This window comes from Sebastes fasciatus, chromosome 6 (assembly GCF_043250625.1).
Source record: "Sebastes fasciatus isolate fSebFas1 chromosome 6, fSebFas1.pri, whole genome shotgun sequence".
NCBI classification, from domain to species: domain Eukaryota; kingdom Metazoa; phylum Chordata; class Actinopteri; order Perciformes; family Sebastidae; genus Sebastes; species Sebastes fasciatus.
This window is the reverse complement of record NC_133800.1, coordinates 35,643,324-35,659,035: the sequence shown is the minus strand read 5'-3', so window position 1 is coordinate 35,659,035 and position 15,712 is coordinate 35,643,324. Positions and strand designations below refer to the sequence as shown.

At 38.9% G+C, this 15,712-nt stretch overlaps 1 protein-coding gene and 1 long non-coding RNA gene across 2 annotated transcripts in view; both read left to right on the top strand.

Annotated features, from left to right (window-relative positions):
• LOC141769980 (uncharacterized) overlaps positions 1-15,712 on the top strand; it is a 195,931-nt gene that overhangs the window by 34,516 nt on the left and 145,703 nt on the right. The gene's annotated exons all lie outside the window — the stretch shown is intronic.
• Positions 10,665-13,317, top strand: LOC141770117 (natterin-3-like). The gene is made up of 2 exons (XM_074639778.1): positions 10,665-10,704; positions 11,559-13,317. Exons 1-2 carry the CDS (start codon positions 10,665-10,667, stop codon positions 12,500-12,502), a joined length of 984 nt encoding a protein of 327 aa, XP_074495879.1. The 3' UTR covers positions 12,503-13,317.

Sequence of the window (15,712 nt, the reverse complement as noted above, 5' to 3'; positions counted from 1 at the left end):
GTTATGAATTACAATAGCAAAGCTGAATACTTGCCAAGGTTAAAGTTTTGTTGTTTACTTTGTCTTGACTTGCTAAACGGGGTTAGCTTGGATTATTTGATGTTCTACTGGTTGAGGTGTGTTTTATGTTGCTTATGTTATCAAGGCTTAAACATAGTTGTGTGTTTTAGTGTACATTAGGTGTTAGATTGGCATCCAAATTAGGGGTGATGGGGCCAGGGTCCTGAAGCTGCCCTTCATAAACGAGCGAGGTTCCCTACCGACATAGGGTCCCTCCTCCAGGATGGACTTTAAAAACTCCAGGAGTACTTCCAGTCTCCCAACACCTATTGCATACACATTTCTGTAGCCTACTAAAATGCAAGACCTGAAATAAGCAATACATCAGCAGCTGGTGTTTTTAAGCCTTGCTGAACTCCTGCCTCCCTGAGCAGGCTGAGACAGTTGGATAGTAACAGGTTATTGAGTCTCTCTTGCAGTTCTATTGTCTGGTTGAAGTGTGAACATACAAATTTAAGATGATGAGACATCATTTTATTGTTATTCCACAAAAAAAAATCATTAAGAAGAGCACCTTTTTATGGAGCTTGTCTGGGTAGTGGAAAGTTATGTAACAGGTATGTCACCAGTTCTGCTGCATAATTAGGAAATTAATGTTAGTATTTTTAGGGGAAGGCAATAAATAACGAAAATAACACATTTTAAGTTGCCCAACACTGGCCATCTGCCTACTTGCTGCATATATCAAATGAAACTTTGCAGATTTTTCTTATAGTGAGTGAAGTATTAGTGCTGGATCATCCGAATTCTATCAAAAGTTTGGTGTGCAACGATGTTCATGGCGGGCTGTAGCAAGTAGACGTTTGCATGAAGCATAATGGGATTGAACATCATAGAATGAAGCTCGTCAGTAAAAACTTCCTTCATGTCTTCATCTGAATTTGAAATAGCAGAAAAATATGTTATCAGAAAAACAAAATTACAGTTGATTGATTTTATATAAAATAAAATTAATCTAATGTTAATTAAATTATTTAAACTGAGTGTAAAAAGAAATGCTTTGTACTTTTAATTCCACCGGCAATCAGTTGATAGACAATACAAAAAAAAATCATATCAAATATAAAATCAAATAAATAAATTTGACTTATTTCATAATATTTTCCTGCCTTCTGTTCAGTTTTGGGGCTAAATACATATGGCATCAAAAAGTGTTACAAATAAAGAAGCTGTGTTAAAAAGGTATGACGCCTATGATAATATACAGTGTTAGGGAATAAAACAGGTTTCTGTTTGCTTTATAACTTAGAATTATTTCTATATTTTGAGAAAAATTGGACAAAGTTGCTCAGTTAGTTGTCAGCCACAGCTCTTCAGGTTAAGTGAGTGAGTTTTGTAGTAATGTATCTCCATTTAACTAATCTCTGCAGATGCTCATGAAGCAGCTGAAATATAAAATAAATCCAGTAGATGGCACTGAATGAAAACTTACTGATCTATTGAGCAGGTATGCTGAAACATCAGCACACTGTCTGCATTACACTAAGTTTGAAATACAAAAATAAACGTTTTGTAAATTACTACACATGGTGTACCCCTTACACACACTCACTTATGTCCTTTTTTCAAGATAGATATGCAAATGTACACGGTATGATAACCTTTAATGTTAATACTGCGGTATAACGTCACAGCCCTGCTCCCTGCATCTAATTATTTTGTGATAACATTTCACTGGTCTATCATGTTGTGAACGCTGCAGTCCTGTTTTGACCTGTGCAAAATGAGCTAATGCTAGCTAGCTCTGCCACCACATTAACTGCAAACAACGTAAATTGCTACGAAGTGAAAGTCAATCGTTCGTGCCATTGCAACATCAGCGCCCAGCAGCAGAGTTACGCTTCCACCATTTTGGACCGAAAGCAACTACCGGACGCCAGTACAACGTAGAAGAAGGTCCAATAGACCACAGACCATGGATGTAGAAGATGTGTGTCCTGGTCTTTTGCCCTGCGTGTTAGTAAATATCCTACAACTCCATTCAATTCTGTTGATGTCGTGCTACTAGCACTACTAGCTACTGGCCGATAGCCGGTTGTTTGGGAACAGAGACGTTAATACGTCCACCACAGTACAGGCTTATACCATACAGTCCATGGGTGTATTAGAAGTTAATAAAAGTGATGAATTACAACCAATATATCCATTATTACAGCCACATACAGCTAGCAGGAAGCTGGTAGAACCTCATATGTCATATGAGCGTGCAGGGCGATGCGGTTCCGTGGGTCTGATGCACGTTCTTTATGGCGAGGAAAATAACTCTGGATTCAGCTGTTAGTTAATTTTACAACTTTAGGACATAATGATTTAAATAAGGGCTATTTAAGAGTTCCTACTGGGAAGTTGATTTACCTAAAAAAAAATGATTCTCTGATTTACAGACATCTCTTTATATTCGTTGGTGTTTTCAGTCCAAAATGGCGGCAGCGCTACCGCAGTGCCATCTAGCGGCTGTTGTTGAAAAAGCACCAGAGTTTCATCTCTTTGCTTCTTTACTCTTTGTTAACTGTTACATACGTGTTGCTAACTGTTAATTCTCTGTGCTCAGGGTCTACGTAAGCGTGACTTGCGTCGGGAGGTTTTACTGGGGCTGTTAATCGATTCAAATATTTAATCGTATGATTGTCCGTAGTTGATTGCAAATTAATCGCACTCTTTTTTATCTGTTCAAAATGTACCTTAAAGGGAGATTTACTGCATTTAGCATAAAACAATATGCTCAGATCATAACATGGCAAACTGCAGCCCAACAGGCAACAACAGCTGTCAGTGTGTCAGTGTGCTGACTCGATTATGACTTGCCCCAAACTGCATGTGATTATCATAAAGTGGGCATATCTGTAAAGGGGAGATTCGTGGGTACCCATAGAACCCATTTACATTCACATATCCGGAGGTCAGAGGTCAAGGGACCCCTTTGAAAATGGACATGACAGTTTTTCCTTGCCAAAATTTAACATAAGTTCAGAGCGTTATTTAACCTCCTTCCTGACAAGCTAGTATGACATGGTTGTTACCAATGAATTCATTTGTTTTTTTAGTTTCATATAATACCAGTATCTGCACTCTAGCACAAAAGCTGTTTTGTCTCATGGGTCTGTCTCTGATCTGTTATTTTTAATTTGACCGACAGTCATTACTGCTACAGTACCTGTTGACCAAGGCTACAGCTGTCCTCTATACATACAGACATATAAGGGTGTCCCGATCATTTTCTTGGCCCCGATCACGATCAGAGTCCTTTTATCATTCGCTATCTGCTGATAGAGTCCCTTAAAGGAACAAAACTGAATTATTAACCTGATTAAAAAATAGCATGTAACAATAAGATGTTATATTACTAAAGTTAGTTTCATGTTAGCAGCACTAAAGCATGTTAAATTAACTACTTAATTAAAAAATAACATCAGCTGTTTTAAAATAATGTCCTATTATTATTAACATGTACCGTCAGCAGCCAGACTGATCATGTCTGTACCTGAACACACACTCACTGTCAGTTTATTTCAAGATAGACAAGCAAATGTACACGGTATGATAACCTTCAGTTTCAATACTGCGGTATAACGTCACAGCCCTGCTCCCTGCATCTAATTACTTTCAAACTGTGATAACGTTTCAATGATCCATTATGTTGTGAACACTGCAGTCCTGTTTTGACCTGTGCAAACAGAGCTAATGCTAGCTAGCTCTGCCACCACATTAACTGCAAACAACGTAAATTGCTAAGAAGTGAAAGTCAATTGTTCGTTCCATTGCAGCATCAGCGCCTAGCAGCAGAGCTACGCTTCCACCATTTTGGACCGAAAGCAACTACCGGACGCCAGTACAACGTAGAAGAAGGTCCAATAGACCACAGACCATGGATGTAGAAGAGGGTCCAATAGACCACAGACCATGGATGTAGAAGAGGGTCCAATAGACCACAGACCATGGATGTAGAAGAGGGTCTACTAGACCACAGACCATGGATGTAGAAGAGGGTCCAATAGACCACAGACCATGGATGTAGAAGAGGGTCCAATAGACCACAGACCATGGATGTAGAAGAGGTTGTGTCCTGTGCTTTTGCCCTGCATGTTAGTAAATATCCTACAACTCCATTAAATTCTGTTGATGTCGTGCTACTAGCACTACTAGCTACTGGCCGATAGCCGGTTGTTTGGGAACAGAGACGTTAATACGTCCACCACGGTACAGGCTTATACCATACAGTCCATGGATGTATTAGAAGATAATAAAAGTGATGAATTACAACCAATATATCCATTATTACAGCCACATACAGCTAGCAGGAAGCTGGTAGAACCCCATATGTCATATGAGCGTGCAGGGCGGTGCGGTCCCGTGGGTCTGATGCACGTTCTTTATGGCGAGGAAAATAACTCTGGATTCAGCTGTTAGTTCATTTTACAACTTTAGGACATAATGATTTAAATGAGGGCTATTTAAGAGTTCCTACTGGGAAGTTGATTTACCTAAAAAAAAATGATTCTCTGATTTACAGACGTATCTTTATACACCCATGGACACAGACTCATTGGCGTTTTCAGTCCAAAATGGCGGCAGCGCTACCGCAGTGCCATCTAGCGGCTGTTGTTGAAAAAGCACCAGAGTTTCATCTCTTTGCTTCTTTACTCTTTGTTAACTGTTACATACGTGTTGCTAACTGTTAGTTCTCTGTGTTCAGGGTCTACGTAAGCGTGAGTTGCTTCGGGAGGTTTTACTAGGGCTGTTAATCGATTCAAATATTTAATCGTATGATTGTCCGTAGTTGATTGCAAATTAATCGCACTCTTTTTTATTTGTTCAAAATGTACCTTAAAGGGAGATTTACTGCATTTAGCATAAAACAATATGCTCAGATCATAACATGGCAAACTGCAGCCTAACAGGCAACAACAGCTGTCAGTGTGTCAGTGTGCTGACTTGACTATGACTTGCCCCAAACTGCATGTGATTATCATAAAGTGGGCATGTCTGTAAAGGGGAGACTCGTGGGTACCCATAGAACCCATTTACATTCACTGATCTGGAGGTCAGAGGTCAAGGGACCCCTTCGAAAATGGACATGACAGTTTTTCCTTGCCAAAATTTAACATAAGTTCAGAGCGTTATTTAACCTCCTTCTTGACAAGCTAGTATGACATGGTTGTTACCAATGAATTCATTTGTTTTTTTTAGTTTCATATAATACCAGTATCTGCACTCTAGCACAAAAGCTGTTTTGTCTCATGGGTCTGTCTCTGATCTGTTATTTTTAATTTGACCGACAGTCATTACTGCTACAGTACCTGTTGACCAAGGCTACGGCTGTCCTCTATACATACAGACATATAAGGGTGTCCCGATCATTTTCTTGACCCGATCACGATCAGAGTCCTTTTATCATTCGCTATCTGCTGATAGAGTCCCTTAAAGGAACAAAACTGAATTATTAACCTGATTAAAAAATAGCATGTAACAATAAGATGTTATATTACTAAAGTTAGTTTCATGTTAGCAGCACTATAGCATGTTACATTAACTACTTAATTAAAAAATAACATCAGCTGTGAGCTTTTAAAATAATGTCCTATTATTATTAACATGTACCGTCAGCAGCCAGACTGATCATGTCTGTACCTTAACACACACTCACTGTCAGTTTATTTCAAGATAGACATACAAATGTACACGGTATGATAACCTTCAGTTTTAATACTGCGGTATAACGTCACAGCCCTGCTCCCTGCATCTAATTACTTTCAAACTGTGATAACGTTTCAATGGTCCATTATGTTGTGAACGCTGCAGTCCTGTTTTGACCTGTGCAAACAGAGCTAATGCTAGCTAGTTCTGCCACCACATTGACTGCAAACAACGTAAATTGCTAAGAAGTGAAAGTCAATTGTTCGTTCCATTTTAACATCAGCGCCCAACAGCAGAGTTACGCTTCCACCATTTTGGACTGAAAGCGACAACCGGACGGCAATAAAACATCCGCCTACAAAGTGCCGTACAAAAGTAAAACTAAATTATTTCTATTCTATTGTCATATTTAATGACTTTACCAACATGGCCTGTGTTGAATAATACAAATATTATAAATATGCATACTATTATAACTATTTACTTACGCTCTTAAAGTGAGCCTAGGACATAAATGGAAGTTAGAAAAATCCAGCACACAGATTTTGAGAGCAATCTCAATCTCAATAGCAGGACAGACTAGAGGAGCATGTCTAAATAGGGCAAAACACACATAATAGAGTAAAAATGGATCATTCTACAACATGACTAACTACCTTCATTCTAATGCATATCAAACATTTTCAGATGTATAACACGATGTAATTTTGCTATGAGAATCAAATACACTGTAAATAAGACAACATGGCTCTTACAGATGTTATAATAATAATCATCCAGTGTATCGAGTGGTAGAGGTCCCGGGTTCAAATCCCGGATGAGCCCCCAATTTGTCACAACCTGGCTCTCAAAGCCATGACAAATAGGGAGACACACCGTGGATCTTACAGATGTTACAATAATCATCATCCAGTGTAGTCGTACCATTGCAATTCCTGTAGAGACTCCATAAATGAGGCGCACCGCCGCTCAAAGCACCATCGTTGCCATCCTCCACCAAAACCTGCAGACAGACACAGCTGTTGGATTAAATAACCTCTATTGAGTTGAGCAGAAACACCCTACAACGGCACGATATGGTCTGTGTACAGTCCACTTACATAGGAAGAAATTAAGGAAGTTCAACAGTGGGTGTAAGATACAGTAAGACAACTCATTATAGTTTCATATAATGAGGAAGTAATAAACTTCTTCAAGTCGACTCCAAACCAGGTGACAAATTGAGGACATAAAAGAGCAAAATCTCTGTTACTTACCCACCAGTTTGTAGCATTAAACCAACCTTAAAATCCAGCCTTGGTGAAAATATCAAAACATCAAATGTTGAGCTACTGACACAGCTAAAAGTGTCAAAGTGTTTGTTTTAACAAACATGAGCACAGAAAAACACAACTGTGATCATTGAATTGTCTGTTTATGAATCTGAGATACTTCAAATTTCAAGTAGTGTTGAAATAATTGCTTTTAATTAGGTGAGTGGCAGTTAATTTCTTGCATTAGTAAGTTCACTTTCTACTTGGCAAACAAATAGCCACACCACAGATAGAGCCTGTGGGAAACAGTATCAGTTAAAAAAGCACAAAGCACCGAAAGAGCCCTTCAGCTGGCTCATTGACTGTAATGTTATTTCACCTCAACAAAACATAAATGTGGAGAAAAGTAATTCTTTAACTTTATCTACACAACTGCCATGTCTTCATCTCCATCAAAGTCTTGGGGTGCCCAAAGTGAAATGATTTCAGCAATACAACTTGCGGATTTTGACTGTGGATGTTTTTTTCAAGTACAGTAGTACCTCTCTCTGTGTTATCACCAGTTATCTCTAACAATGACTCATCACGTTCAGACCCTTCAGACACACACAGGTGATTCTGATTAGCTGATTAAGGCCTAGTCCACATGCACACAGGTATTTTTGTAAACATTGTTTTTCCTCCTTCATTCTCAAAAACAAATCTCTGACGAGACCAAAATGCAAAAACACAATTGATGCGCTGTCACACACGCAAATTTGATTATTGCATTTTAATTTTATTTTTGCTCATATAACACATACATATGTGGGAAATCATGACGCTATTGTAGAATTACAATTTCATTTTCAAGTTTACATTATCATTTGAATAAAGTCCCCTTCCATAGGGATTGAGTATGCAATGTCCACCATCAGGAAACATGAATGACATCACCAGGGAGAACGGAGGAAACTGGAGGAACAAGAATGAAGATAAAAATCCCCAGACCTGAGCTTCCCCGCCCATCTCCCTACCTTTACCTGATTCCATCATCAGCCTCTACAGTACTTATACCAGCCTCTTTCTGCTATCTGTCACCAGTTTCGTGGAACCTGGTCACCTGTCACCTACCTACCTGTCACCTACCTACCTGCCAGCCTGCCAGCCTGCCAGCCTGACCCTCTGCCTGATCCCTGGACTTCTGAACCTTGTGAGTTGTTGCAACTTACCCATACATTAACTGAACTGATCATGTCTGCTTTTGTCTGTGTTTGGGTCTTTCCCTTGTTGCCTTGCACACGCCAGCACACATCAGTAGTGATAACAGATTTTCTCTCAAAAACTTTAAACTCAATTTTTTTTACTTTATCTTCATTCATGTTATGTTTTTGATTAAAATATACATTTTTAAAAAGTGTCTAACCTACCTGCTGTGTCTACACTGACCAATAAACCTATAATATTATGATTATTATTATTATTATTATTATTATTATTATTATACTGATACATTCCCAAACTTCCCGACTGCAAAAAATGATTTTCCATGAGCAGACAATCTAAAGATGCTCATCTTTCACATGATCAAAGTCTTGTTTTTCTGTGCTCATGTTCTTTAAAACAAACACTGCCTTTTAGCTGTCTGAGTAGCTCAACATTTGATGATCTGATATTTTAAATAACAATGCTTCTGTTGTGTGTTTCATCTGCAGCTGAAGCTGAGTGTTGCTGACGATGGCTAAACCAGGTAAAGTGAAGCTGCCGTCACAGTATGATATTTCCATGCTGCTGTTTCTTTTCGTCATTTAAAATGGGATGAATAGAAATTGCTTATTACAAAAAACTATAACAAGCAAAAAATCCTATGGAACTAGAAGAGTGACAGTAAATGTTGGCATTGAAAACAGAACTTGAACTGAAAAAGGAAAGATTGGAATTGAAGAAGTTCCAGTGAAAAATAAAACACAAGCATTAAAAAAATACTTGATATTATTTTGATTAAGTTTAACAAGACTTATTGTGTGAATACTGTAATACAGCGTTCACAGTATGTTATCCAAATCTTTATTATTCTGCTTCTTCTTCTATTTCTTCCGTACGTTTTTTGGACTCTAACTACTTCTGCATACTTTCAGCTACAGAAACTGTTCAACTATCAAAATATTCATCTCTTTAAGGACATCAGTGCTTACATTCAACTTTTACCTCTTATACTTTTTAAAATCCACACACAGTAGAGAAAATACTACACCGTGGATATGGTCATGAATGGGACCTCTTCTTTTTATGTTACCTGTAACTCCACAAACTAATAGTTAGCTAAATGATATGCTCCTAAGTAACACAGTTACTAGTTATCTTGACATGCAAACCAGGGGTGTAATGATTCATCTACTACATCGATGTATCGATTTATATTCCTACGATCCAACTACATCGACAGGTACTCAACAAGTTGTCCTTAACGGGGATGTATATCGACCTATAATCAATTGGCAAAGTAAATTATTGATTGCATCGATACTAAGAATTTACACCTTGTATATAAGCACGTCAAACGTAATATGAATGTATTTTTTTCATAGTTTTGATAGTAAATAAATGTAAAATGTTACTCCGGTTCACTCTCCCTGTGTAGCGGCAGGCTGATAGAGAGGAAGAGCCAGACAAGTGAGAGATATTCAAGCCGGGTTTAAGGTCGAGTCTGTGGAAACAATTTGACTTTTGCATAAAGGGAGATGTCCTAAATCACCCGCTGTTTGCAGAATATGCAAAGGCCAGATAAATAAAACGGAACCACGACCAATCTTTCCACGCACCTACTGTGACACCAGTATTATTGCTCTACCATTTATATTGAAAAGGAGAACAGAAGCAGGTGCTTAAACTACGGTGACCAGACGTCCCGGTTTGTCCGGGACTGTCCCGGTTTCAAGTTAGGTGTCACGAGTCCAAACAAATATCTGTCAAACAGTCGCATGTCCCAGTTTTCAACAGTCACTAACTAATTGTCCCGGTTTTCGCAAGAATCAAAATAACAATATTATGCTTACATAGACGTTTATCATGTTCCACTCATTAATTAATTTATGCGCACGAGATAAGAGCCAGCACAGCGCATCGCTGCTGTCTTTAACTATATAGTGATGTTGTCTGGCAACAATTACGCACAGACACGTCTGATCCGCTGGTTACATTTTGTGCAGTTTTGAACCACAGAGTCCTCCGTGCTTATGAGCACATCAAACGTGTTGTTTTGATTAATTATACACAGTTCCTTCTGCGCATCAACAGGCATTTCGCTCCTCTCATAACTCCCTCAGGACCGGCCGTTCATGTCAGTCTTTCACCCGGTGTCTCCATCCTGGACAAAATGTCTGAGCTCCACAATTTAATTATAATAGCCTGAGGCTGAGCCGAGCAACATGATGTGATCAAAATGGTTCAGGTTCAAAACTAAAGTTGAAAAATAATGTATGTAGTCCCAGACAACAATATGCTTCCTCTGAGAGAAACTCTCTACAGGACTCCCAAACTGTCAGTAGGTCATGAGGGGGATAGCCCTGTGATTAAAGGGGGAGAAAGTAATGAATGTGATACAGTAAGTCATAATTGTCACAGCCGCTAATGCACCCCCTATAATAATGCCTTCTTTTTCATCCCACCCTATGCTCAAATGCGCTACAGGTGCACCATGTTAGCCATTGTGTGAGCGCATGAACGTGTGTGCGCACGATGGCTAGATTAAACCACTGTTCATTCGACCTGAAGAGAAGTTGGTTGCATTTTATTTTTTGTTAAATATTATTGCTCTACCTTTTGCTTTGAAAATGAGAACATCATTTAACTTGAATTTGATCTTTTGTTAAATATTGCACTGTCTTTTGTATGAGTTATATGTATTTGCCATTAATCGTTGTGTTTACTTGTTTATATCCATAATTAATTTATCCCTGATTCCCTTACAAGAAAAACTTTGAGGAATCCTGACCTGCATTGTGCAGTATCAGCTATTTATTTCACACTGATAGAATTTTTGGCAAAAAAGGTATTGTGTCGATTTCAAGTCATTGAATTGAATCGTATCATATCGTATTGCTCTATATGAGCCAATATCGTCCTTGAACCGTATCGGAATCATGGAAAATTATAATAACGCATCGTTGTAAAAACGTATCACCGTTACACCCCTAATGCTAAACATTGCAGCTTATGTTAGAGCAGTTGAACACACAGTTGAGTCCATTCCTAACACTTTTTCCAAACTCTTTAAATGAGTTTTACGGTGTATGCACAACGCTTCAACATGTGGAGAAATCCAGAGCTTGACAGACCTCCATGCCTAGTTACGGTTGCTAAGCTATGATTGGACAATCACTGTTTGGGCGAGGGGTTAAGCTATGGTCAGTTTGGCTTCTTCTAAAATTCATGACAATTTGATAAGTGATTTAAAAATAATTTTGAGATAAATGTTTTGCTTTTCGCTCTCCATTGGCCAGTTTTTGTTTTGCCCTATAAAGCATTTATTTCAAGCTTGTCTATTTTCAAAAAGCTTTGGGAATACATCGATTTATTAGTGATGTCATTTGGTTTATACTTAACATTGTTCCTATCTGTGCTTTCTCAAAGTGACCCTTGAAGAAACCAACCTGGAATGGCAGACCTTTAACGGCTCTATTCCCAACGGAGCAGTTTCAATCTACAACGGATACGAACAACGCACCGACTACGTTGCCAAACATGGGATTGAGGCCGGCTTCTTCTGCCCTTCCCTGGATTCTTACTGCCACTACGCCTATGGAGACAAAGAGCATCGTGTCTCCCAATTTGAGATCCTGGTGAACAAAGACGACTTTGAGTCTTTGAAGTGGAAGAATGGCTCCTACGGTTCAGTGCCTGCAAATGCAGTATACACATCCCCCAATGACATGTATGTTGGGAAGAACGAGTATGGTCTTGGGAAGGTGCATGTTAAAAATGAGGCCTTCTTCCTTCCCTGGGGAGGTAAAGAGTATTGGTACAAGAACTACCAGGTTCTGACCTTTAACTCAGATGTAATCAGCGAGCACATTTCTGATGTCAAGTATAAAACTGATAATCTTAATATCATTAAGTATCCTCCAGAGAACTTGAAAAATTCTACAGTCATCAACAAAAGCGACCATCCAGTGACACAGACAGCCACCCTCTCAGAGGCAACCGTAGAAGAGCAAAGGTGGGACACCAGCTTTTCCATAACAGCGGGCGTCACGACTAGCATCACTGCCGGAATCCCAGATATTGCCTCTGCAACTGTTGGGTTTAGTGTGGAGACAACCCTCCAGTTCTCGAAGGGGACCACTCATAAAAAGTCAACCACCCACTCTGTTGCTGTTGAGTGCACAGTCCCACCACACCACTCCTGCAAAGTCAATATGGTGGCTCATAAGTACGGGGCAGACATCCCTTACACTGCACGCCTCAAACGCACCTACAGGAACGGGGAGACCAAGTGGACGTCCATCACCGGGACCTACAAAGGCGTCCAAGTGGGAGAAGTCTTGGCTGTGGTGGATCCCTGTCAATCTCTGTAGGCCCTCTCCCTGAAAGCATAATGGAAGAGGCTCCATGAGTTACAGTACCTGACATATTGTATGTTGGATACCCGTAATGAAAACCTAAAAAAAAATAAGTTTTATTTTTGCTTTAATTTGGCATTTAATGATTTCTTCAGTTTTTCAACAAATTGTTTACCAGGCACCAAATGTATTTTTGAGGTTTGACCTATAATGTCCAAGACACACACCCCCAAAACCTACCCTAATTCAGAGTTTAACCAATTAATTAATTAGTTTAATTGACTTACCAATTGAAAATTACAGAAATACTTGGAAACATTGTTGTGAAACTGAGGTGAATCGGTATGATTTCCTTTCTTCTATTGAGCTTAGAGTGATTTAGTCTCAGATATGATTTTATTTCACATATATAATCCCATATGTCTTTGTGCTCATTTAATAGTGATAACAAGTAGTTGATTTTCTTTCATTCTTCAATATGTAATCCTGTGTGCTTTAATATTCACTGGTTGGTAAACATATGTAAGAAAGTTTCCTTTGCTAAAGGTCTTATGATCTAATAGTTTGTTGATGTTTAGGTTGTTAACCATACATGGATCTGGAGTAAAAAAGTATAAATGAAGGGAGACAACAGATTATAGGAGGCTTTTTTGACTCTGAGGATATTTTTGACTTTTTCTTTTGGGCATTTTGAAGCTTTTGGGGATCTTTTGAGATTTTACTGGGTGTTTTGGTTCCTTTTTGTATCATTCAATTCATGTAACCAGTAATCTTCATATTATCTTTAAAAACCAATAAAACTGTATTGTATCCTGTACATTCCAACCAAAGTCCTGTCTTGCTCATCTCTGAGGGTGTCTGCTTGGTGTCCTTAAGGTAAGGTAAGAGAGCCCTTCCCCTGGGATAGGCTGACAGTTAAAATGTAATTGTTATGAATTACAATAGCAAAGCTGAATACTTGCTAAGGTTAAAGTTGTGTTGTTCACTTTGTCTTGACTTGCTGAATGGGGTTAGCTTGGTTTGTTTGATGTTCTACTGGTTGAGTTGTGTTTTATGTTGATTATGTTATCAAGGCTTAAACATAGTTGTGTGTTTTGGTGTACATTAGGTGTTAGATTGGCATCCAAATTAGGGGTGATGGGGCCAGGGTCCTGAAGCTGCCCTTCATAACCGAGCGAGGTTCCCTACCGACATAGGGTTCCTCCTCCAGGATGGACTTTAAAAACTCCAGGAGTACTTCCAGTCTCCCAACACCTATTGCATACACATTTCTGTAGCATACTAAAATGCAAGACCTGAAATAAGCAATACATCAGCAGCTGGTGTTTTTAAGCCTTGCTGAACTCCTGCCTCCCTGAGCAGGCTGACACGGTCTATTTGTAGATTTTGGGAGGTCCATTCGAAACCTAGGTCAGATGTTGCAGAACAGCCGTTTTCCAGTGCTTTATTCACACTGGAAGGGGGCACCAGTTATACTAGGCTGTATGCCAAAACAGTATGAAAATAACACATTTCATATTCCATTGTTATATAGTTACAAAAGTTATAAAATAAACTGACATGTAAACTAAATCTGTGTCACAATCACTCACATATTTAATATTCAACGTGCATGTTACAGTCAGGAACAACTTGAGTGTGCAACTATTGAAATGCTGCATACATTGTGATGATGTGTGATCAGTGTGTGATTGGTCTCACTCATTCTTTAGACAGAATTTAACCGGCTGAAGTAACGTTGCTCAGAAACCCAAAATTCGCTCATTGCTGCTTCCTTCTGTTGAGAGTAAAAGGGCTTCAACCTGCAAGTGCCGCTTGCGGCGATATTATTATTTATTGAATATATTTGCTGCTACCTGCCCATTTGCAGTATTGCAAATTGATCATATATTTGTATGTTTTTAATGGTGTGTTGTGACCTAGTTGATGACATTCATATAAATATGGATGATGATGATGACGATGATGAGGAAGAGGATGAAAATTATGCATATGATGATGAATAACATGTTAAAATCCACCGGATCGACGGGATCAGGTTTGGGGACGCCAAACTAAAAACTCACCAGCTCCCATAATGTTTGGCCCATAGGTCTAAAGGTTTACACCGGTGTAGTTGACATGATGTTTGAGCTCATGTGTGGTACGTTGTGTTTTTAATAGTGATTCTAAAGGCGTTAAAGGAAATGGACGATTTATTTTCTGTTACAGTTCCTTGTAGTCTTACTAAAACAAGTTTGTTTTTGTAGCCTACCTGTTTTTCAACATTGATGACCATCAATGGATGAATGCCACTACCAGGGAGAATGAGGAAACGGAACGAGATAGAAGACAAAGTAAAAATCCCCTCACCTGAGCTTCTCCGCCTATCTGGCATCAAAGCCCAGATGAAGTGAAAGCACATATTTTGGTTTGATTAAGCAATAAGTCAGCTACATAAGCCTGGACATGTTAGACTTCTGTTTAAATCTGATGGTGAGTGCTTCTCATAACCTTCAACCACCTATTTTGACTAATTTGAAAATTCAGTAGTTCTAGGTTAGTAATAGAAAGCTAATTTATCTAAGTAATTTACTACCACTCACCTCATTAAAAGCAATCATTGCTCGACATTAGAAATAGAGATTTACTGACTCATATCAGATTCTGTACGAACTTCCTAACTGCAAAAAAAAACTATTTCCCATGAGCAGACAATCTGAAGATGTTAGTCATTCTCATGATCAAAGTCTTGTATTTCTGTGCTCATACAAACGGTGTCTTACAATAAGTGCATTAAAACTAAACAGGAACAAGAGCTAGATGTCATCAAAAGTTGGAGGTGAAAAAAAGCATCAAACATACAGATATATTATGTCAGACATCATGTGGGGCTTTTTGCATTTCATGTGCAAGGCTTGGAGTTGTCTAGAGTTTCACATCGGTCCGCCACGGCCTGGACTTCTCTAACCTGAACTCTGTTGTACGTTCCAGCTGACCTCATACACTGTTTTGTAGCTATACCTACAAATATTAATGTACTGTAATTAGTATATATCCCACAAAATCAATTCGTATGTAATTTACGTAATCGTGAACCAGGAGGTATAAATAGTGGTGAACGCCACAAAGGGAGGATGGTGGGTCAAAAAATACCGGACTTTCAACAAGGAGACCGGCGTTTGTGTCCAGTGTGAAACCAGAAGTCAACGTTGATTTATTTGTAACGTAACTTACGTATTTCAG